The sequence below is a fragment of the Sphaeramia orbicularis genome, chromosome 17 (assembly GCF_902148855.1).
Source record: "Sphaeramia orbicularis chromosome 17, fSphaOr1.1, whole genome shotgun sequence".
Taxonomy (NCBI): Eukaryota; Metazoa; Chordata; class Actinopteri; order Kurtiformes; family Apogonidae; genus Sphaeramia; species Sphaeramia orbicularis.
Genome location: NC_043973.1, coordinates 51969533 through 51995489, shown reverse-complemented (window position 1 = coordinate 51995489; position 25957 = coordinate 51969533). Strand labels below are relative to the sequence as shown.

The window sequence follows — 25957 nt, the reverse complement described above, 5'->3', positions numbered from 1 at the left end:
TAATATAAAAAGGATAGAAAATGACAAATAAAACAGAGGTAGAGAGAGTAACAATGAGGCAAATAGACCATAATAGTAAAATTCTTAACTCACACAATCTACAGAGGGTTATGTAAAGCATGTGGACACACTGTCATCTTCTACAACATTGATTCACCAGCAAAAGTCATGGAGTTTGATGAATGACAATGGTTAGAGATGCTTATTTTATGTTCAGTTAATGATAAATTTTGCACTAAAATGTATCTTTTTCTTCAGTTTTCTCTGTTTTGGACATAATAACCCTCAACTTACATCTGAGCTTTAATGAACATCTACATAATTAGTACATTGAATATGGGGAAACACCAGATTTTCACTTAATGCAAAATACAGAGCATAATATGAGAGTAAATGGTGATAAATCATGTAAGAAAGGTTACAAATAGAGAAAAATTTATTTGGTAACTGCCATAAAAGTAGCACTTTTTGGATCTTTATGCGTTAACTCAGAACCAAAAATTAGATTTTAAACATCATGGTCACATTTGTGTCCATATTGTCCACCAATATATACAGCTCTGATGCTTGCTAAAATTCTGTTATATGTAGAGTATATGGAAGGCTTAAAGGATTAGCTTTTTGTTTTGTCAGGTCAACTTTCACTTGATTTAATTCACTTAAATCATCATCTTGAGTCACTTGGCAGAGTCCACAGCTGTAGATATACTGAAGTTGCATTATGTGGATGTATTTTGTCATATTTCTGGAGTCCATTCGGTTTGCTGACGTCTCAACAGGGTGATGAAGCTACGTAGCCAGATGACTGACCAGCTACTGGAGATGCAGAGGTTTCTGTAGGATTATCTGGGATTATACGTCCCATTTGATTCAGTGGGTTCATGTGTAATCTCTCAAATATCACACAATCATAAACCAGTGCAAATAAGCACTCACCACAGTGGTAGATATAACATATAGGACACACTGTTGATATATTTTCATTGTGTGAAGTCATTTTTTCCTCATAAATACAGCATCTACAGTGTGATTTGTCTGACTGGTGACGATTTCACTTCATCTCAGTTACAGAGTTGATGTTTTTGTTGAGATTTTTGTCAGTGCTTTTGATCTTCCGGTAAGTCAATGACCTAAACCACACAGTGAAATCCACACAGAAATGGTTTTAAGACGACGAAGTGAAAGTTCTGGAGTCAAAGTTCAAACTTCAGTCCAACAGAGGATTTATGGATTTATGAAAAATGCTGTTCACACACGATTACTTTGCAACCTGATGGAGCTTCAGCAGTTTTATAAAGAAGAATGGAGTAAAATTGCAGCGTCCAGATGCACAAAACATGAATATACTGTATTGGTTCACATTACTTTAACAGGAAAGAGTCGTCGTTTTTTCTTGTTAAAATTACATTGACCATTGATTCTATTTTGTACCAGAATAAAAGGGAGAATTATCCAAGAGGTGAATACTTCTTATATCTGTATATAGTTAATTGACAGTCATATATATGTATAACACATATTCTGCTACAAACAGTAAAATTTACTTTATTTATTTATATATACAGCTCTGGGAAAAAAAAAGACAAAAGAAAAAGAGAAAAGAGAGAGAGATCACTGCAAAATTATCACTTTCTCTGATTTTATCATTTATAGGTAATGAAATCGGTTCATTCTTTTTAAATATCCCTGTATAAGAACAACAACATCTTGGCTGCAACTACATGTTAAAAGTGACAAGTTTTCATTTCAAGACTCGTATTTTTATTCTTTGTTTTCTTTTCCACCAAACCGCCTGGAGGGTTTTTACTGCTATTCCAGTACAATAGATCTGACTATGTGGAGACTAATTGCAGATTAGCACTGACATATTTCTTCAGTTTTCTGAGGTCATTTAATTTTCAGTTCTTTTGTTTTAAATTTAGAAAGTCCTTACACAACCAAACCACTGTTTTAATTTCAAGCAGAACAGAGTTGAAATAACAAAAAATGCACCAAACTACAACAAAGAAGAAGTGCCACAATAAAGAAAGTTGTCCTTATTCAATAAAATTAACAAGAAAATAAATCCAATGTCAGTTCAGCCAGTGTTTGTTCCAAATTCACACACGTAATAGCAGATATGACAATTAACAGGATGTACTGATAATTATACATATTGATGACTACTCATTTTTGCTTTGTTTTCTTTCTTCAGTATAATCCTCCTATTTCTCTTTCAGTCTTCATTTTCTTCTCTTCCTCTACTGCTGAAAATGCAAGTTTGGACAAAAATGCATGTCTATTCCTGTGCCATTTTCTTCTCATTTTAATACCTCAACTCGCTGCTCGATATGTAAATGCTCCAACAAAACCACTTCTCCCCAACGGTATTTTGCCAGACTAATCTCATTAAACGGCATTATATGTCACACTCGTTCTCATGGCATTTGGTGTGCTATACCTACACATTTTCAAGCTTTCACGTGTTATTCAGCACCACTGACGTGAAGATCTACAGTTCACATAACCCTAACCCTAACTCTCAGTGCGTGGTATTTGACGCTAATAACAGCGTGAACATACACGTGGAAAGCTTATAATGTGCATAGATAGCACGCCAATTAAAAGTGGCGTGTATATTTATGTCATTATATCACGTTGATTTTGCGATGCCAAAATGTGCACAGTTTGTGTAAAAAAATGCAAACAGGCCAAACAACCTAGAAAGTATTTTCCTGTTTTGCAGGATGATCGTAGATGGTGCCAGATCTCTGTCAGCGCTGGCATCACTCTAACACAGTAAGGAGAGAAGTCTGGCTAAGTCAGACGCTTCTCACTTTGTGCTATCCAACATGTTTCTCCCACTCGCAGCAGCAGTTGGATTTAGACGCATTGCACTGTAACGGCAGCCATTAGAAACCCTGTTCTCATGCTAAGTCAAGGTATATTACTAAATTTAAAGCAATTAGTCAGTTCATACATTAACCCATAAAGACTCAGCGCTACTTTTGTGAATTTTACTCTGTATGTAACCATTCTTAAGTGATTTATCACCATTTATAATGATATTATCCTCTGTATTATGTTTTTTTCCAGTGAAAATCATTTGTTTTCCCAGATTTAATTCGTAGATCATGTAGATGTTCATAAAAGCTCAGATTAAAGTTGACAGAAAATTTATGTTGCAAAAAATCGAAATCTTACCAAGTGTATTTTTTCTCATTTCTAGTAAAAATATCTCATCACACTTAAAATAAGACATAATCACCTAAAGAGTAACTTTTCAGTGAAATATAAGAACTTAATTTTAGACAACAGATCTGGAAAATCTTGTTTCAAGAAATCTTACCAAGAGAATTGTCATTTGTTCCATTAGCAGATTTTTTGCTCAAATTAAGAAAAAAATAAAATAAAATAAAAATCTTGAATTGAGAAAAAAAAAAAAAAAAAAAAAAAAACTTGAATTAAGCAAAAAAAAAAAAGAAAAAAAAATCTTGAATTAAGCCAAAAAAAAAAAAAAATCTGCCAATGGAACAAGTGAAAATGATCTTGGTAAGATTTCTTGAAATAAGATTTTCCATATATGTTGTCTAAAATTAAGTTCTTATATCTCACTGAAAAGTTACTCTTTAGGTGACTATGTCTTATTTTAAGTCTGATGAGATATTTGGACTAGAAATGAGAAAAATACACTTGGTAAGGTTTGGTTAGATTTTTTTTCCAGTGTATCAGCAACAGAGTAAACTGAAGAAAGTGACTTTTTCAGCCAAATCTATCATTAACTGAACATAAACCAAGTATGTCCATCCACTGTCATTTATCAAACTGTTACTTTGTGTATTTTCTTATTTACTTTTGTTCATTTTGTTAATTTAACTACTTTTACTTGTTCATTCAGTTGCCCTTTTTTCTTTTCTCCACTTTGGTTCAGTTTGTGGCTTATTTTGTTAATGTTACTTATTTTGTTGATTTATTATTCATTTTTTTTCACGTTATTCATTATTTTTATTACTTTTGCTCATTTTGTTGCTTAATTCATTCTTTTTTTTTCTTTTTACTTTATTTTAGCAAAACGTTTTGCTTTTTTTCACATTATTTATTATTTTGTAGGTTTTTGATTCATTCTTGTTCGTTTTATCCTCTCTCATTTGGTTGTTTGGGTTAAAATGGGTTAAAATGGGCCTGTATGATCTAAGGGTAAGATGTTCTGGGATCTTTGCAGATACATCAGATAATGTTCACACTGAATGTTTTTCTTTCTCTGACTCTGCCAATAGGAATGATGACACATTGGATTGTGGGATATATTTGGCCCAAAAATCCAGCTTCAAAACAACATTAAGAAAAGTGTGCATGAAAAGTGGGTGGATGTCCTGTGGGTTGGTATATTTCCAGCTTTGGACACGCCTACTGCCTTCTGATCATCATCATCACACATTTTAATGCATATGGACTTTGAACCTGAGGGACAAACACCTGTAAATAATTGGTGTAAAATGCAGTTTATCATCTTTTCATTCCATTTCGACGTTCAGAGGCTCCGTAGTTAGCGTGGAAACACCGTCATCTTCTACAACATTGATTCACCAGTAAAACCCACGGAGTTGGATCAATGACAGTGGATGGACACACTGGGTTTATGTTCAGTTAACGTTACATTTAACTGAAAAAGTCAGCTTTTCCTCAGTTTTCTCGGTTTCTGATCAGGTCATAATTGCGCTGAACACTGCTGGATATTAATATAAGTGTGGAATGCTGACTGTTGTCCAGGGGCATATGATGATGTTTTATGTGTTTTACACTTTCAATGACACTTTTCTGAACTGCTTTTTTTTTTTATATTTATGCCATCAGGGTTTTTCTTTTATATTTCAGTTTTTATACTCTTTTATATACATTATTTATACTTTTATGGCACCTAAAGAAGACGATTGCACTTTTCAATTTCGTTATACCTGTACAATAACAGAAAAGCCATTCTATTCTATTCTATTCTATTCTATTCATAGGGATGCACCGTTCCAACTTTTTCAGTTCAGATGCCGATACCGATTTTGGAGCCTTGCCCGATATCATTGAGTTAGAGTCTCCATAGAGCATCTACTGCCGTCAGCTGTGTTCTACCTCCAGTGGCGGCATCTCCTTTGATCAGTTGAGCTCCTGGAATTCCTCGTGCTCCTTTGTGTGGTGCTTCTGCAGGTTCTTCATTAAATTTTTTCGTGTTGTATTTGGCAGTGCTGCCACCACCCTCAGCAACACTCACTTTACAAGCATTACAAACTGCCGTTGAGCTGGTTGGTGTGGTGAGGCTGACATACCTCCAAATCACAGAGCCCTTAGTTCGCTCCATGTTCCTGTCTGTGTTTCCAACAACTCCACTCAACTCTCGGCGTGCATGACGTAGCCCGTGTCGCAAAATATTAAAGGGGAAGGAGCAGTCTTATGGATTGGTTGCTTTTCCAGATCCCTGATCCAGCTAAAATGTTGATATCGGATCGTTGCAACCTTAGTGGTCCAACTGGTGGTCCTCAGCCCATGTTTGCTCCTACGGGACTAGACCTTTTACTAGATGCTCCTTTTGTGCCAAATCCTGATCACAATCACCTGTTCACATGTATACATTCACTTTGCTTCACTTTATTAATTGTTCTATAGCAGTGGTTTCCAACCTTTTTTTCCTCATGACCCCATTTTAACATCACAAATTTCTGGCAACCCCAGACATTCAAAATGGAGACATATTTTTTGCTAAAATTAATTTGTTTTTGATCATGTAATAGTTTGCTATACTATGTTACAAATACAGGTTAATTTTACATGACATTTAGTCTATATACTGTATATTATTCTGGACGGAGGCAAAAAAAGCCAGGTAGATTACTGCACAAAATGAGAATTTGATTTTCTTTGGTAAGGATATGTACAGTCAGTCCAGCTTGGATTTACAAGGCTGACAATTAATACTGAAGAAACAAGAACTCAAACTATGAGTTATGAAAGAGCTGCAGAATCTGAAACTGACCACAATGAACAGATTGACAGATAAACAGAACCACAGTGCTGCAGTTTTCAGCTTCACTGTTCGTCATGTCTGTTATGGATTGTGATTGTCTCTGTCAACTCACCATATATATATATTTTTTTTTTTTTTTTTTTTTTGGGAAGTTTTTTTTTTTTTTAAATCAATTACTAGAAATTTCAGGCGACCCTATTTGAATTCGAGGCGACACCACATGGGGTCCCAACCCCAAGGTTGAAAAACACTGTTCTAGAGTGATTTGGCTAGCAGCAGAACTGTCACAAATGCCACATTTACCAATTGTAAATGACATAAAACACAGTATAAAAACACAGTATGAGCATCAAATTAAATTATATAATAAAAACACAGGCATGAGCAACAAAATACAGCAAGGTGGGTATTAAAAACAGTACAAGTGGACAGTAAATAATTGTAAAGAGCAAAATAAAGATTATTTGCAGTAATAGCACAGTGCTTTACCTCCTCCTCTGCAGCATTTAAAGTCTATGTTTCATTGTCATTTATAAAATGAAGTGAAATATGCTGTGTGCACACTATCTACAACAAAATACAAGTCAAACAGTGTTTAAATATTTCTGCTTTAATTTGCATTTACTAGCATCCCAACATACTCCTTTTTTATGGTATTTATGTATTTTAATCATGCATTTCCTGATAAAACATGATTTTAAAGAAACTGCAGCTAAAACTGAATCTTTTCATGGGTCCATCTCAGGTTTGTCTGTGCAGCAGTATATGACTCAGAAGGTGTGGCATTGGCGGGGGTGGGTGGGGGCTCCGTCATGATGATCAGGTTTCTCCATGGGAGGGGCTGGAGGTGGTGTCATGGCTTCGTTCACAGACTGCGTCACACATCCACCATCCTCTCCTTTTCGTTCTTTCCTCCCATCAACCCTTCCTTCCTATCTCTTCTAACGGAGTGTTATGTAATCATCCTGCCTGCATCATCTCCCCCCTCCTCTCCCTCGCTTTCATCAGCATCTCAGTCGGACCCACACTCAATCTGTCGCAACATCTATTCTCTTTGCCTCTCGCTGCTTTATTCCTCTTTATCTTAAAACATGAAATCGAGTGCAGAATAATTGAAAAAGTTAGTATTAATAATGTAAGTCTTCTGCAGATGTTCATGTAGACGTCAGATACTTTAATCCTTTAACCCCCGGGGTGTGATTCCAGGTAAAGGTGCTGCTGTGAATCTGCATCTGTTTCAGGTTCATTAAAGCTGCTGTGAGTATGTACTTGTGTTCCTTTTCTTCGGTGGTTTTGTTTTACTGTGTGTTTTAGGGTGAAAACAGGTGGAATAACAGAAAAAGACCAAGACAGGAACTGAAGTTCGACAGGTTTAGACTAAATAAGGCACTCAGAATGTACATCAAGAAGAGATTTAGGATGATGAATATCAACTGTGAACTGGAACACACTGAACAACAACAAAGATTTGAATTTGGGCCCAGTAGTTTTTGCTTTGGACTTTTTTTTTTATATATAAATAATTTCAGCTGCTTTTTAATGTAATGCCAACCAGTTACATGGTCAAAAAAATAAGTAACAAAATGAACAAAAACAGCCAAAGTGATCAATAAAATGAACAAAAATGAGCAGTAAATGAACAAAATAATAAGTAACATGAACAAAATAACCCACAAACTGAACAAAATTAAAAAATAAACAAATAAAAACCAAAATGTAGAACAATAAACAAAAGAAGCAACTCAAGGAACAAAAATGAATATTTACAAAATAATATGAAAAAATATGTAAAAATTGACTAAAATTAAGTAAAAAACAAAGAAAGAAAGAAAGAAAGAAAGAAAGAAAGAAAGAAAGAATAATATAAGGAACAATTATTTGAATTTGGGCCCTGTAGTTTTTGTTTTGGGCTCTTCTTCTTTTCTAAATCAGTCCAGCTGCTTTTTAACACCTGGTTGAACTCCAAAAAGCAGTTACACAGTCAGAACTGGAAAAATGAAAATCACAACACTACAAACAACAGTAAAAACAAAAAAGTATAAAAAAAAAAAAGTATCAGTGTCAATAAAAGTCTTCTCTCTGTAGCACTTTGAGATTCCACCAAATGAAAAGTGCTTTATAAATGCAATTTATTATTATTATTATTATTATTATTATTATTATTATTATTATTATTATTATTATTATTATCATCATTATTATTATTATTATTATCATTATTATCATGAAGATATAGGTTTATGAGATTTGTAAGTGATTTTCTTCTATTTATTTGCATTTTTACACTTTTTTTTTAGAACTGCCATTGTATAATTGGAAAATGTTACAATAGAAAGTATTAAAAAGAATACAAAAAATATATTAAATAATGCACAATCTATGTGGGATGGAAAGTGAGCAGTACAATCATAACCATATAAAAAAGTGGATTTAAAGAAACCTGAGGCTGGTCATGTAAGTGGCTAGAAAAGGAAACTCAAACCTCTTATATCTGTATTTAATCTGAAGGTAACAGTTCATATTCTGAACATTAAATATGGAATGGGTCCTTCTGAAGTTTTTATTCCTGTTTATTAACTGTGAAGGCTTTTATTTCTTTTTTGATATTCGTGTGCGCTCTACCATTAGAAAAAAAAAGAAATGCTTTAATTGTACATTTCAAGGGTAAAGTTAATGACGGCACCAACCTGTATGTGGTGTCGTGTGCAGGATTTAGGCCACGCAGTCCAGTTGTTGGAGTTGAAACCATTCCTTTTTAGGCTGCAGAGGAGTTTAGCATTAACTCTTTAACCATCTGATGACCTAAATAAGGAGCGAACCCCTGCAGCGTCAGGGCTTAGCAGAGGATTGACATACTAATACACTGGATATACCATGTAACAGTGGACCTAAATACATGCACATTTAGACTACTGTCTCAGTAGCTGTGATAATATCAGCAGTAATGGTCCTGTGAATCACTTTAAGGAGGAAATAAGAAGAAGAAGAAGAAGAAGAAGAAGAAGAAGAAGAAGAAGAAGCTCTGATTATATGAGATGAGGAGGTTTGTTGAAGATGGTGACAGGTTCGGTCCTGATGTGAGGAGGATTTGGAGGAGATGGTTTCGAGGTTGTAGGGGGATTTGGGCCGAAGCGGTGCAGGGGGTGTCTGGGCTGGAGGCCGGGGAAAGCGGGGGAAGGGGAAAGAAAGTAGGAGAGAAAAATAGACCAGCGTCCCTGCATGTCACCGTCATGTTCTATCAAGACTCAATACTGAGTTGAACGTGTGAGGTTGTCAGGTTCTGTCTCTGTGTTCCAGTCCTGTGGTCTGGATGAGGATCAGTCTAACAACAGAAGTGGGCGGGACTTTCACTGCAGGAGAACTCAACTAATTCAATCAAACTCCATATATGAGTCCATATATCAGTGATCAGTAGGAACTATATTGATATCCGTAACAATTTACATGTTATAAACCATTTAAATATGGACCATTAGAAGTAAAAGGAAATGTAAAATATTTCAAAAATTCATTAAAAATGTGAAAATGTAAATTTGTCAAAACTGTGAACAAACATTGTAAATATTGTTTTAAGAAACCTAGATATAAAATTTGAAATGAATCCAACCAGTAGTTTCAGTGAAGTACAGTAGATTGTTGAAATCTAGACATTGGTGATCTTGAGTTTGACCCTTCAAGGTCACTCAAGGTCAAAGGTCATGGACCCAAAAGAAAGTCCATATATGACTTCCTATCAGTGATCAATAGGAACTATATTGATATCTCTAAGCATTTCCATGTTAAAAACCATTAAAATAGGGACCGTCATAAGTAAAGACAAATGTTAAACATTTCAAAAATTCATCAATGATGCAAAAATCAAAATTTCTCAAAACTGTGATCAAATTTTGTAGATATTGTCCCAATGAAGCTACATAAAATTTTAAATGAGTACAACCATTAGGTTCGGAGAAGATGCTTGAAGAAATTGCTAAAGAAGATGAAGAGGACAAAGATGACAATGAAGACGACGACAAAGATGATGATGAAGAAAATGAAGACGACGAAGATGACAACAAAGATGATGAAAATGACACAGACAAAGACAATGAAGATGACAAAGATGACAAAGATGAAGACGACCGAGACAACAAAGACGACAGAGATGACAAAGACGAAGATGACACAGATGACAAAGATGATGAAAATGACATAGATGACAACAAAGATGACAAAGACGATGACAACGAAGATGAAGATGATGAAGATGATGAAAACGACAAAGATGACGACAGCGAAGATGAAGACGATGAAGATGACAAAGAAGACGACAACGAAGATGAAGACGATGAAGATGATGAAAACGACAAAGATGACGACAGCGAAGATGAAGACGATGAAGACGATGAAGATGACGACAACGAAGATGAAGACAATGAAGATGATGAAAACGACAAAGATGACGACAACAAAGATGAAGACAATGAAGATGATGAAAACGACAAAGATGACGACAGCGAAGATGAAGACGATGAAAATGACAAAGATAACGACAACAAAGGTGAAGACGATGAACATGATGAAAACGACAAAGATGACGACAGCGAAGATGAAGACGATGAAGATGACAAAGACGAAGATGACAAAGATGATGACAACAACAAAGATGACGACAATGAAGATGAAGACGACAACAAAGACAATGAAAGTGACACTGACAAAGATGATGAAGATGACAAAGATAATGAAGACAAATATAACAAAGACAAAGACGACGAAGACGACAAAAACGACAAAGACGACAAAGACGATGAAGACGACGTAGACGATGAACACGACGTAGACAATGAAGACGACAAAGATGAGAAAGACGAAGACGATGAGGACGAAGATGATGAAGATGACAAAGACAAAGATGATGAAAAAGACAAAGATGAACACGACAGTGATGATGACTACGATGATGACGATGACAACAAAGACCAGGAAGACCACGATGGCACCGGACACAGTGCTTTCACAACAGCTCAAGGCCTATCGGTGGGTGAGTTACAACATGTTAACTCCATGTCCCAAAAAACTACATAAATGAATAAACTAAAGGACACGGGCACCAGAGTCGACCCTCGACATTTCTGTGACATTTGTATAATCTGCAACAGTTCACTACAGCGTGACATGAAACAAATGGAAACCGCTGCGATGGTCATGACTTTTTAAGTGGAGAAGGTCGGGTTGGAGGTCCAGATGGTTGACTGGATGAACTGTACATGATATGAACTGATCATATCCCGTGTTTTATGAGAAGTTTTCTTTGTCTGTTCATGCATTTAAAGCTGTTTGTTACTTTTATTTAAGTTTTTTTTCATAACATATTAAACAGTTTAATCAGTTACAGCTGCAGAAACAATGGAAGAAGATAAAGAAGGAATGCTGAGGTGCTTCTATATACATTTTGTAGATGTTTTAGACCTTATTTGTCTATTATATTGACTTCATAGATAAGTGATAAAAGTTAAATATATCAACTGGCATTTGTACATGCATATATCTTTTTTGTTTGTTTTTTTTTTTTTGCATATTTGTTGAAAAGAGTGGGGTGTCCATACTGAAAAGTTGACAGTTCAATCATGACTTTTGATAGCAAATGAACATTAACTAACTTGTAATCATAACGTATACAGAGCATGCGCACTACTAGTGAGTACGATGTCTGCTTTAGTACATATCTAGCAAATGCACAGACATTTAGCAGAATGACCTACATCCTCTCCTTTTAGCTAATGCCCTCTACAACATTAGAATAAACACGGACATAGAAAATGAAAAAAATAACAGCTGCCTAGACTGTGTAACTTATTTTTTTCCAAATACTCAACAGTCTATACTTCAACAGCAGAATGGCAATCTCACAGAATAAACAGTGAAGGTGAAGTCTGCTCAGAATAGTTGTGAATATCATGGTTAAAATATTATTAGAACTTTAAAGTGTAATCGAAGTGCCTTATGTTTCAAATTTCAAATAGCACAGCAAACTTAAGTACTCAGCAAAAAAAAACAAAAAAAAAACATTAAATGCTGGACAAGTAACAACAGTGTAGTAAACAACACATTTCATTTCATTTCATTTTATTTTATTCCAATTTGACAGTTTAATCACAACTTGTGATGGCACCAGAACATTACTGTGTCAGTGTGCGTAAATAACTTGTAATTATAATGTATTGCTAAGTCAGAGCATGCACACTACTAGTGAGTACAGTGTCTGCTTTAATAAATATCTAGCAAATACACAGACATTTACCAGAATGATCTACAATACTGTTACATGATTTAACTTATTCCTGACTTATACCTCAGTGCAATCATCACATTTTTAATTTTAACCTGTATATATACTTTATGACCTGTATATATACTTATAGGTTGTACATATTTCTTATCTGTAGTAAAGTTATCTTTTTGTACATTTTAATAGGAATTATTTGTATTTTAGCAATATTTGTATTTTTTTTATCATTTGTATTGTATTTAATGTTTGATCTCTGGAGTTTTTGTATATTGCCAATATTTTTCAGTATTTTTATGTGATGTTTTTAACAGTCTTTTCCGCACTTAAGAGTTTGCTGCGAAACAGAAACAGAGCTGATAACGGATTTTCATTGTTCCTGTAACATTGACAATAAAGATCTATTCTGCTGTATCCTATCCTATGCGGTTTGTTGTTGTTTCTTGTTTTTCTCCATCTATAATTCAAAGTTAAATGATTTGCTGCCACCTGCTGGACACTTTTGTGTGAACTCTCTTTCTCCTTCCACCCACTGGACAGGAACGTGAAAGAAGAATGAGGAAACAGATTAAAACCAAAGACACATTGGACTAGATTCTTCCACACAGCAGTCACTTTAATAAACAGTGAACTCTCTCCATTCAGATCCATAATTGCACTAAAAATTGCCCTATAACTATATATAAGTTGATACTGTGTCCTTATGTACAGACTTTATATGTACAGAATGTCTTTTTTCTTATTTTAGTTTTGACATGTTTTAATAAATTTATTGTATTTATAATTTACTAGAGACCAAATGTTCCAGCAAGTAACTCCTTGTATGTGTTTACATAGTTGGTGAATAAAGATGATTCTGATTCTGTTGTAGACACACACTATATGGACAAAAGTGTGTGGACACGTTGAATTCAGGTATTTCTTTTCTAACAGGGGTCTGGGATACAAAACAATAATGACTAATAATGTCAGAATATACTTTTATATTGGGATAAATATCATTGCATTGGTTAGTTTAGTTTAAATTATTATCTTTGCTTCCAAAATGACTCAGACATGGTTTTTACTTAATTTCCCTCAACATCGCTTTTGTTTGTTTTTTTAATCCATGACTATGATTTTTAATGTTCTTCCTCTAAATTTCTAAAATATTTTTCATGCTCTAACTGTAAATAATAATTTTCTACCACAACTAACCATCTACTTTCTTCACATCAAACACAGCATGAAAAATCGACCATGAAAGTTTAAAGGAAATATTGATGTTTATAAACTATATGGACAAAAATATTGGGACACATCATGTCTACAGCTGTAAGATGTCCTGTTCATGATGATTTAACATAAAAACAGTGTTGTACAAGTTATTTCCAAGCTGTAATACATTACAGATTACTTGTTACTGTTATTTAAAAGTAACTTCTTACCTTACAATATAATGCATTACATGACTCCTGTATTACTTTTGAGTTACATACAGACTCTCGTCATGCAAGAGACAGGAGAGCCTTGGGATGCAAAAATTTGCGCCCTGAGGTACACGTAGACAGATAGCTCAGTAAGTAACTTAACAATGTACGATGTTCAAACCCCAGCAGAAACACTTGCATTTTTTCCACGTTACTTGCTTTATTTTTTTTTTTACACAAAAATCAATATTTTTCCATACACTTCCCAATTATGTGATGATTGATAATCCTCCAAACATTACATCTCGTCTCATATTTACAACATCAGTATTTTGTAATTTGTCACACCTCAGGCTTTAATAAGATCTGATAAAGTTTAGGTTCCATTTTTACACCTGTTCACATACATAGAAATCCTTGTGCAAAGGACTCTCAGAGCACAAGCATAAAAGATTAAAAGATTCTAAAGATATAAGACATGAACAGTAAAAGGCTGAAAGACAATAATAGAGTGACTTAAATTAAATATATGAAGATTTAAGAAAAATATGTTCATTTTTTAAGATGGCTGACATCTATCTATTAAACTGGATCATCCAACATTTTCAGCCTGTTTACACGACCATAAAAACCCTACACCTGTTAGTAATCAGGTAACTGTAATAATCAGATATGATGCATTTACATGCACTTCACAAATAATCGAAAAACCATGTTTCAGTCTATTATAAGATTACTTCTGGGGTTTTATATAAGTACTGATAGAATCAAACTTCCTGTGATTGCCTTCAGCTCATATTTGACTCAATCACTTCAGTTTTCTATGATTTCTTTTTCTTTCCACACATGCACAGGTACAAGAATGATAAAAATCTGATTAACAGGTTTACATACATGAGCTCAGCCTCAGTCTGAGTTTGTTCATTTTCTCTACTTCTATTGTTGTCTCCAAATCCATGTCCTTGTAACTGAACCAATCAGGTTCCACTATTATCTGAAACCCATTCCAGTCACATGACTGAGCCTCGTCAGTCCACGCTGCTTCTTTAGGAAACAGGAAAGAACAGTAGATTTGAACGAAACTCCTCCAAAGTAGAAAAACGGCACCACTTTGTTTTACTTTTTAAAAACACAGACATGATGAAAGTCTTGTTGTGTCGTCCTCAGTTAATGACAGCTCTGTGAACATCAGAGATGATTTTATAAACAGACTATTGGCTGGTTGATAGTCACAAAGAGTTGACTATTAGAATCCTCAGGAAAAAGTCTGAATGGGACCAAATCTGGATTGTGAGTTCAGGAAAAAAAAAAAGTTGATCTATTTTTCTGTCGTGTGGTTTCGAGAGGGACACGTAAATATTGATCTAATCAACTGGATCAAAGTTAACAAGTTTACTGGAGTTTAGGAAAGTGGGCAGTGACGCCGACTTTCCAATGCCGAAGCCAAACTCCAGCATACAGAGGTTCAGTGAATGTGGTCTGGACTCTGTGGATCAGAGTCATGGTTTCAGAGACGCTGTAGAAGGACAGAATACCTGCTGTGTGATCCAGGTACACTCCGATTCTGGATGAAACTGGACCTGAGACACGAACCTGGACACTGTTGTACCGAAATACAGGAGGGTTTTTGTTACAACATAAAGCCCAAGATTTGTCATTGTGTCCAAATTTACATTCATCAGAGTTTCCTTCTCTCTTAATATCCTTATATGCAACTGCGACCTCAACGAACTCCCCACTCCACTCCACCTCCCAGTAACATCGACCAGTCAGACTCTCGCTGCTCAGGACTTGATGAAAGTCACTGAATCTGTCTGGATGATGAGGATAGTCCTGTTTTTGACCAGTACGTGTTACTCTTTTATTCTCCTCAGACAGTGACAGATGTTCATTCACTGTGTTTGGATCCAGTGTGATTTTACATGAATATTGTAAGAAATCTGCTCTGGTCTGTGGTTCAGGATGTTGATTTGACGGTGAAACACAGGTTAAGGTTATGGTTAGGGTTAGGGTTAGGGTTAACACTATCCATAACCATAACCATAACCCTATCCCTGGTTGAGGGTTCCATTCCTCTGTCAGACTGTGCTGTAGTTTATCTCTGAGCTCTGACACAGCTGTCGTCACATCCTCAAAGTAACTCCGAGGACGGATGTCGATGCTGGATGAGTCTGGGTCTTCACTGAGTTCGGACACTGATGGATACTGGAGTAAAAACTGGATGTGGTCGTCTGTGCGTGACAGTTTGTCCATCTCAGCGTCTTTCCTCCTCAGCTCAGTGATCTCCTGCTCCAGCTTCGACTCCAGCTCTTTAACTCGAATCACTTCAGTTTCCTCCTTAGATCTGATCTGCTGCTCCACATCACGCCGTCTTTCTTCCATCAGTTGGGTCAGCTCAGTCAGGATCTTGCCATTCTTCTCCACTGCTTCATCAGCAGAGCGTCTGATGGCCTCCACCTCCTGTTGACACACCTTCACATCTTTCTGTTTGTCTTTGATTCTCTGCTGGATTTTCTGTCGACTCACCTCCAGCTCTGTCTGCCTCTCAGTCCTTTCTGCTGCAGCTGAAACTGTGTCGTGGCCTCTATGTTCATCCACAGAGCACAGATAACAGATACACTGATGATCAGTGAGGCAGAACATCTTCATCACCTCACCATGACGAGAGCAGACGTTCTCCTGGAGCTTCTCCAACGGATCCATCAGCTTGTGTTTCTTAAAAGCAGCAGATTCATGATGAGGCTGAAGGTGTTTGTCACAGTAAGAAGCCAAACACACCAGACAGGACTTGACAGCTTTCAGTTTCCTCCCAGTGCACACATCACAGACCACATCTTCAGCTCCAGCGTAGCAGTGGTCAGCAGCAGCAGGTTCAAGTCCAGTCTTCTTCAGCTGTTCCACTAAATCTGCCAACATGGTGGTTTTGACCAGGACAGGCCTGGGTATGAAGGTCTGTCTGCACTGAGGGCAGCTGTTATTCCCGTCCGCTTCATCCCAGTGTTTTTTAATACAGCTCATACAGTTGCTGTGTCCACAGGGAATAGTCACCGGATCCTTCAGTAGATCCAAACAGATCGAACAGGAAAGTGTTTCCTGATCCAGCTGAACTCCTTTCTGCGCCATTTCTGCTTTATGTAACAACAACTGTTAAGTTAAGTTTCACTTTGAGTGAAAACAGTTTGAGCTCTGATCTGTACATGCAGTGTTTCCTGTTTACTGTCTTAATCCACATCATGTTGACTCCACCCACCTGGAAACTGTCAGATCTGCAGGGGAGGAGTCGAGGTCATGTAAGGACAGAGCGGAGCTGCTGTGTTTGTTTCGACACAGAGGAGAAAAAAGTTCAGTCTCTAAGACCAATTCTGTCATAAACACAGTCAGGGTTTGGACTGTTTTACTCATCAGCTGCTGTAGATCGTGGTTTGAAGATACTGTCCCCTCATTATTTTCACCAACACCTGATTAACGATGACTAAAGTCGACTATGGATGGTTAAAATGTACTTGAACTACATTTATGAGCCTTGTAAATGTCAATGACCACTGCACAAATAACACTATGGATCAATAATTAACCCTGGCAAGGGTGTGTTTGAAGCTCCTTTTTCATGATAATATTCAGACAGTTCAGATGAAGGTATGAAAAGAGAAGTAGGGCATTAACTGAAAACATACAATAAACATAAGGTGCTGCACAGTTTTAATCCACCTCGGCCAAATATAGTGTAAGATTCTGTTGAAAGTTACTGCCCTATGATTTCCATTAGACTGTCTTTGTGTAAAATTTATTACATACATATTTATATTTGAAAGTACTCAGATATTTTAACTGCACAAGACACAAGGCCATTTGACCTTGAAAAAGTAGGTTAATGTCACCTATTTTCAGTATTCTTCTGTTCCATGCCAAGATGCATCCACAGTATAAATTTGGTGCAGATATCTCAGTGCATTCTACAGATAATGTGATTATGTCGTTTAATGGACAGACAGACAGACAGACAGACAGACAGACAGATGACCAAACAATTACAATATCCCTCAGCTGAGGGGTAAAAAACTGCTTAAATATGACTGATTAGTACAGTTTCAGTGTTTGTAGGTGAACATTTAGGTGAAAATTCAAAGTGGCATTAGTAGAAACTTTCCCACATTAGAAAAAGCTCACATTCACAAAATAAAAGCCCCTTTAAGAGGTGAATGGTTTCTGTCCAATGAAACACTGGAAGACTTTTATTTTGTAGCAGTTGTGGAAGTGTTTCATTCCTGTTAATGTCACCAACAAGAGTGGAATAAAATTAGGTTTTGTTCTAAAAACACCCACCTTTACCTGATAAACAGAAGAAATAATGACAGAAAAGAAATAAAGGTCTGGACCTGATTTGAGGAATGCAGGATACCTATATATTCACCTATATTTACAGTCCTGCGTAAAAGTCTAATTCCACCTTTTTCTGTGTGTTTTTTCAGGGTTGAAATGATCGTACATATTTATTTCTAATTCTGTTTTGTTCACATAGAATAAGAAAATACAGGAAAAATGTGCAAAGCCTTAAAAGACACAAAAAAACTGAACTAAATGTGTTGTAAAAGTTAAAGTCACTATTTGTTATGACCTCTGACCCTATGACAAGAAGAAGGATCATTAGACTGTTATAGCTCAGGACCAGGACCAGTTGCAGTGATGCTGAATGTTCTGGGTGAAAATGCAGACTCTTACCTTTCAAAAGAGGCCAGGACCATGTCTGTACTGGAAATGGCTCAGAAAAAAATATGAATTAAATATCTTTAAGACTTTATTTAGATGTTTTAGGCCAAAATGGGTAGAATTTAAAGGGGTTAATCTCATTGAGTCATTTTTCATTGTTAAAAAAAGGCTGAATTATCAAGTGGTTCCAGGCACAACAAACCCCGACCCTTGCACATATTTCAGTTTATTTTGGCATCGATGCAGCTCATGTCATCATGTCTATGCATGTAGTGAAATCAGCATATCACTTGCCTCTATATATGTGCCAAGTTTTAAGTAAACTGAAACAAAATTGATGTTTTTATAGATGTGAAATTTTCCTCATTATAAGTAAATGGGAGAAATTTTTTATTTGTTTTTAATTCATAGAAAACTTGAACTTTGACCTACTTTTCCCAAAATGTGATCACATCTATTCTGGGTCACTAGCAGTCTATGAATCCAATTTAGTATGAATTCACCCAATACTTTTGCTGCTACAGGCATTTGAAATTTTGCTGATTATAAGTAAATGGGAAAAAAAGATTTAAAAAATTCATAAAAAATTTGAACTTTGACTTACTTTTCCCAAAATGTAATGAGATCTATTCTAGGTCACTCTCAATCTATAAACCCAATTTGGTATAAACTCAACCAATAGTTTTACTGGTAGAGTGTTAAAAAACAAAGAAACAAACAAAGAAACAAACACACCAAACCAAAAACAATACCCCTTGCCTCCCTTTCGGGCGGCTGGCTAAAAATAAATAAATAAATGAATCAAAATATCTTCAGATCCATCTAAAACCCACCCCATAATTCAGCTGCCTTGAGGTTTTTCACTCAGGTCTGAACTGAACTGGTCTGAATGATGATGCAAGTCTTTGCTTCTTATGGTTTGGGGTTATCGTGGGGAGTTCAGATCCCAACGTTACCTTCAAAACCATTTAACAAGACCACGCTGAACATTGTAATGACCCTCAGCCCCTCTGGACCATGAGTTCTGCCCTGCACCTACACCCCTGCTGCTAACTAGTGTCTTCCATCTGTCCCATGACCACGCACTGACCTCCAAACACCTGAAAAATATTGGTCAACTCTGACGTGTTGACCTCAATTTGACCTTGAAAATGAAGGTCAAGGTCGACGCCCTATGAATTCTTCACAAGTTTCACCTAAATACCAAACATGACGGAGATCAGTGATTGTGTGAAGAGTAATCGCATTGACACTGAAGGACGGACAGACGGACGCTGCAAGACAATACCCCTGTGGGCGCTGGCCGAGGGGTAAAAAGCAGAGCAGCGGCTGTCAATTATTATCTTTAATTCATTTAAACAATAATTTGAATAAGTGAAAAAATAAATAGTAAAAATGTGAAAAAGACATGTCTGAAAACGACAACTTGTTCTTAATTCCAGAACCAGCTGAAACAACCACCACAAAAAGTAGAAAAGTAAAAGGATATATAAGAAATATATAGATAGAAATGACAACGATCATAACAACAGTATAAATGTATATATGAAAACATCTATAGACAGAAACAACAACAAACAAGACCAATGACATCTACAAACAATATGTGAATAAAAGCAGTCGTTTACTGTTTTCATTCTTTCAGACATGTGCCCAGTGTTTCCAGTTCCTCAGTAACAATCCTCTGTCTGTCCTAAAAGCCACTAGAAACTGCTAAATCATCACCTCATTTGCATAACTGTAAATGTGCATGTGATGAATGATGTAGGACAGAGGAATAACACTGTGTTAAAGACAAAAAGTAAGTATAAAAACACCATAAATATGTTTAGAACTACAAATGAAATATACTCAAGTCTTGTTTTTTTAACCCACAAAGACCCAAACATCACCACCGACCAAAACCACCTGCTGGTGGAACCTGTTTAATACCTGTTGATCCACTAATCCTATCAATACATGTAAATAATTGGTGTAAAATACAGTCTGTCATCTTTTCATGGTCATCAGATATGACCCATTTGGATGTTCAGAGGCGCCGTAGTTACCGTGGAAACACCGTCATTTACAACATTGATTCACCAGTAAAACCCAAGGAGTTGGATCAATGACAATGGATGGAGATGCTTGATTTTATGTTCAGTTAATGATATATTTTGCTTTAAAAGTCACTTTTTCTTCAGTTTTTTTCTGTTTTGATATAATAACCTTTGAGTATCCTCTGAGCTTTAATGAACATCTACATGATCAGTGAATTAAATGTGAAAAAACACCTGATTTTCAGTGAAAAATGAAAAATGCAGAGGATAATATCATAATAAATGGTGATAAATCACTTAAATACGATGGAATACTAAGGCCACATAAGAAAATAAAAACACTTGTCACTACAAGAATGAAGTCATAAAATATCAAGATAAAACTCGTAATTTTATAAGAATAAAATCGAATACAAAAAGTCATAATTTTACAAGAATAAAGTTATAATATTAGGTGAATAAAGTTGTAGTTTAAAAAAAGTCATAATTTAATGAAAACAATGCTGTACTTTTATGAGATTAAAGTCATAATACTTTGAAAATAAATTCGCAATAATGCAATAAAAAGTCATAATTTATACATTGTAAGCCTTAAGCCTTGTTGATGACAGAGTTTCTGATTACAGCGAACACAAGTGAAGCAGCAACTTTCACTTCTGTTGGACCGAACGAAACCCAAGTAAAAGTAGAACCTCACAAAATGTTCCTAGTTCTTCATTGTGTGATGAGTGGGTATGATTTTATTCTTCTAAATTATGATATTTTTCCTGCCTGTTTTAAAATTACGACATTATTCCAGTAATATTATGGCTTTATTCTCAAAATATTACGACTTTATTCTCAGAAAATTATGAAATGATTTTTGTATTTGACTTTGACTTGAAATTTTCCGACTTTATTCTCATAGTGCAGGTGTTTTTCTATTCTATTCTATTCTATTCTATTCTATTCTATTCTATTCTATTCAGTATGTGAGATGAATCCAGTTATTTAAATTCGTTTCACTGAGGTTTGTTGCCATTTCTACTCCATCTATAATTCAAAGTTAAATGATTTGCTGCCACCTGCTGGACACTTTTGTGTGAACTCTTCTCCTTCCACCCACTGAACAGGAATGTGGAAGAAGAATGAGGAAACATTAAAACCAAAGACACGTTGGACTAGATTCTTCCTCACAGCAGTCACTTTAATAAACAGTGAACTCTCTCCATTCAGATCCATAATTGCACTAAAAATTGCCCCATAACTGTATAGAAGTTGATACTGTGTCCTTATGTACAGACTTTATATGTATAGTGTCTTGTTTTCTTATTTTAGTTTTGACATGTTTTAATAAATATATTGTATTTATAATTTACTACAGACCAAATGCACCAGCAATTAACTCCTTGTATGTGTTTACATAGTTGGTGAATAAAGATGATTCTGATTCTGTTGTAGAGATACACACGAAATGGACAAAAGTATGTGGACACATTGAATTCAGGTGTTCCTTTTCTCACAGGGGTCTGGGATTCCAAACAATAATGACTAATAATGTCAGAATATACTTTTATATAGGGATAAATATCATTGCATTGGTTAGTTTGGTTTAAATAATTATCTTTGCTTCCAAAATGACTCAGACATGGTTTTTACTTCATTTCACTCAACATTGATTTTGTTTGTTGTTTTAATCCATGACTATGATTTTAAATGTTATTCTTCTAAATTTCTAAAATATTTGTCATGCTCTGACTGTAAATAATAATTTTTTACCACAACCAACCATCTACTTTCTTCACATCAAACATAGCAAGAAAAATCTACCATGAAACTTGAAGGAAACATTGATGTTTATAAACTATATGGACATAAATATTAGGACATATCATGTCTACAGCTGTAAGATGTCCTGTTCATGATGATTTAAGATAAAAACAGTGTTGTACAAGTTACTTCCAAATTGTAATACAGATTACTTGTTAGTGTTATTTAAAAGTAATTCCATACTTTACAACATAATGCATTACAAGACCCCAGTATTACTTTTGAGTTACATACAAACTCTCATCATAAATGTCCCCCCCATGCAAGATACATGAGAGCGTTGGGATGCAAAAATTTGTGCCCTGAAGTACATGTAGACGGATAGCTCAGTAAGTAACTCTACAGTCTACGATGTTCAAACCCCAGCAGGAACACTTGCATTTTTTCCACATTTTACTTGCTTTATTTTTTTATGCACAAATCAATATTTTTCCATACACTTCCCCATTATGTGATGATTGATATTTCTCCTAACATTACATCTTGTCTCATATTTACAACATCAGTATTTTGTAATTTGTCACACCTCAGGCTTTAATAAGATCTGATAAAGTTTCGGTTCCATTTTTACATCTGTTCATGTACACAGAAATCCCTGTGCAGAGGACTCTCAGAGTACAAGCATGAAAGAGTAAAATATTCTAAAGGTATAAGACATAAACAATAAAAACACTAAAAGACAATAATACAGTGACTTAAATTAAATATATGAAGATTTAAGAAAAATGTCTTCATTTTATAAGATGGCTGACATCTATCTATTGAATTGGATCATCCAACATTTTCAGCCTGTTTCCATGACCATAAAAACCCTATACCTGTTAGTAATCAGATAACTGTAATAATCAGACATGATGCATTTACATACACTTCACAAATAATCAAAAACCATGTTTCCATGTTTCAGTCTATTATAAGATTACTTCTGGGGTTTGTACATAAGTAGTGATAGAATAAAACTTCCTGTGATTGTCTTCAGCTCATATTTGACTCAATCACTTCAGTTTTCTATGATTTCTTTCTTTGTTTTCCACACATGCACAGATACAAGAATAAACTAAATCTGATTAACAGGTTTACATACATGAGCTCAGCCTCCGTCTGAGTTTGTTCATTATCTCCACTTCTATCGTTGTCTCCAAATCCATGTCCATGTATTTGTAACTGAACCAATCAGGTTCCACTATTATCTGAAACCCATTCCAGTCACATGACTGAGCATCGTCAGTCCACGCTACTTCTTTAGGAAACAGGAAAGAACACTAGATTTGAACTAAACTCCTCCAAAGTAGAAAAACGGCACCACTTTGTTTTACTTTTTAAAAACACAGACACGATCAAAGTCTTGTTGTGTCGTCCTCAGTTAATGACAGCTCTGTGAACATCAGAGATGATTTTATAAACAGATTGTTGATAGTCACATAGAGTTGACTACTAGAATCCTCAGGAAAAAGTCTGAATGGGACCAAATCTGGATTGTGAGTTCAGGGAAAAAGAAGTTGATCTGTTTTTCTGTCACGTGTTTTAGAGACAGATTCATGAAGACTGATCTAGTCAATGATGAGTTTACTGGAGTTTAGGGAAGTGGGCAGTGTCTCCATTGTACCAAAGCCAAACTCCAGCATACAGAGGCCAAGTGAATGTGGTCTGGACTCTGTGGATCAGAGTCATGGTTTCAGAGACGCTGTAGAAGGACAGAATACCTGCTGTGTGATCCAGGTACACTCCGATTCTGGATGAAACTGGACCTGAGACAGGAGACTTGACCCTGTTGTACCAAAATACAGGAGGGTTTTTGGTACAACATAAAGCCCAGGATTTGTCATTGTATCCAAATTTACATTCATTAGACTTTCCTTCTCTCTTAATATCCTTATATGCGACTGCGACCCAAACATCCCACCCACTCCACTCCACCTCCCAGTAACATCGACCAGTCAGACTCTCTCTGCTCAGGACCTGGTACCTGTTACTGAATCTCTCTGGATGAGGAGGATATTTAAGTACTTGATTCATACATGTTGCTCTTTTATTCTCCTCAGACAGTAACAGGTATTCATTCACTGTGTTTGGATCCAGTGTGATTTTATGTGAATATTGTAAGAATCCTGCTCTGGTCTGTGGTTCAGGTTCAGGTTGCAGTAAAATCTGTGTTTGAGTGATTCTCAGTGAGATGTTGGTCCATTCCTCTGTCAGACTGTGCTGTAGTTTATCTCTGAGCTCTGACACAGCTGTCGTCACATCCTCAAAGTAACTCTGAGGACGGATGTCAATATTGGATGAGTCTAGATCTTCACTGAGTTTGGAAACTGATGGATACTGGAGTAAAAACTGGATGTGGTCCTCTGTGTGGAAGAGTTTGTCCATCTCAGCGTCTTTCCTCCTCAGCTCAGTGATCTCCTGCTCCAGCTTCGACTCCAGCTCTTTGACTCGACTCACTTCAGTTTCCTCCTTGGATCTGATCTGCCGCTCCACATCACGCCTTCTTTCCTCCATCAGTCGGATCAGCTCAGTCAGGATCTTGTTGTTCTTCTCCAATGCTTCATCAGCAGAGCGTCTGATGGTCTCCACCTCCTGTTGAAGCACCTTCACATCTTTCTGTTTGTCTTTGATTCTCTGCTGGATTTTCTGTCGACTCACCTCCAGCTCTGTCTGCCTCTCAGTCCTTTCTGCTGCAGATGAGACTGTGTCGTGGCCTTTATGTTCATCCACAGAGCACAGATAACAGATACACTGATGATCAGTGCGGCAGAACATTTTCATCACCTCACCATGACGAGAGCAGACGTTCTGCTGGAGCCTCTCCGACGGATCCACCAGCTTGTGTTTCTTTAACTGAGGTACATCATGATGAGGCTGAAGGTGTTTGTGGCAGTAGGAGACCAAACACACCAGACAGGACTTGACAGCTTTCAGTTTCCTCCCAGTGCACACATCACAGACCACATCTTCAGCTCCAGTGTAGCAGTGATCAGCAGCAGCAGGTTCAAGTCCAGTCTTCTTCAGCTGTTCCACTAAATCTGCCAACATGGTGTTTTTGCCCAGGACAGGCCTGAGTGGGAAGGTCTGTCTGCACTGAGGGCAGCTGTGGATGCTCTTCATACCTTCTGCATCCCAGTGTTTTTTAATACAGCTCATACAATAGCTGTGTCCACAGGGAATAGTCACCGGATCCTTCAGTAGATCCAAACAGATCGAACATAAAATTGTTTTCTGATCCAGCTGAACTCCTTTCTGCGCCATTTCTGCTTCGTGTAACAACGACTGGTTACGTTTCACTTTGAGTGAAAGCAGTTTGAGCTCTGATTTATACATGTAGTGTTTCGTGTCTGTTGTCTGAATCCTCGTCATGTTGGCTCCACCCACCTGTAAACTGTCAGATCTACAGGGGAGGAGTCGAGGTCATGTAAGGAGAGAGTGGAGTCACAGAGGAGAAACCAGCTCAGTCAGAAGGACCAGTTCTGTCATAAACACAGCCAGTGCTTGACTTGAACTGTTTTACTCATCAGCTACTGTGGATTGTGGTTTTCAGATACTGTCCCCTCATTATTTCCACCAACCCCTGACTAATGATGATTAAAGTCAACTATGGCTGGTTAAAATGTACCTGAAATATATTTATGAGCCTTTATTGTGTGACTATTTTAAATTGTTATTTATTATTCTAACTCCAAATGACTTTTTTTCCTTTGTTTTGTCTTTTTTCATGTTTTTTTTTATTATTTCCATTTTT

General features: G+C 36.2%; 2 protein-coding genes across 2 annotated transcripts; both read right to left on the bottom strand.

Moving 5' to 3' along the window:
• Positions 1–13694: 13694 nt before the first annotated feature.
• LOC115436659 (tripartite motif-containing protein 16-like) lies at positions 13695–16891 on the bottom strand. Its single transcript, XM_030159568.1, has one exon. It carries the CDS (start codon positions 16790–16792, stop codon positions 15062–15064), a length of 1731 nt encoding a protein of 576 aa, XP_030015428.1. The 5' UTR covers positions 16793–16891; the 3' UTR covers positions 13695–15061.
• A 6359-nt stretch (positions 16892–23250) lies between these two features.
• Positions 23251–25653, bottom strand: LOC115436658 (tripartite motif-containing protein 16-like). The gene has a single exon (XM_030159567.1). It carries the CDS (start codon positions 25573–25575, stop codon positions 23791–23793), a length of 1785 nt encoding a protein of 594 aa, XP_030015427.1. The 5' UTR covers positions 25576–25653; the 3' UTR covers positions 23251–23790.
• Positions 25654–25957: the final 304 nt, after the last annotated feature.

Bases quoted from the DNA above. Each gene is read 5' to 3' on its own strand.
- LOC115436658 (XM_030159567.1), bottom strand. From the start codon at position 25,575: ATGACGAGGATTCAGACAACAGACACGAAACACTACATGTATAAATCA.
- LOC115436659 (XM_030159568.1), bottom strand. From the start codon at position 16,792: ATGGCGCAGAAAGGAGTTCAGCTGGATCAGGAAACACTTTCCTGTTCG.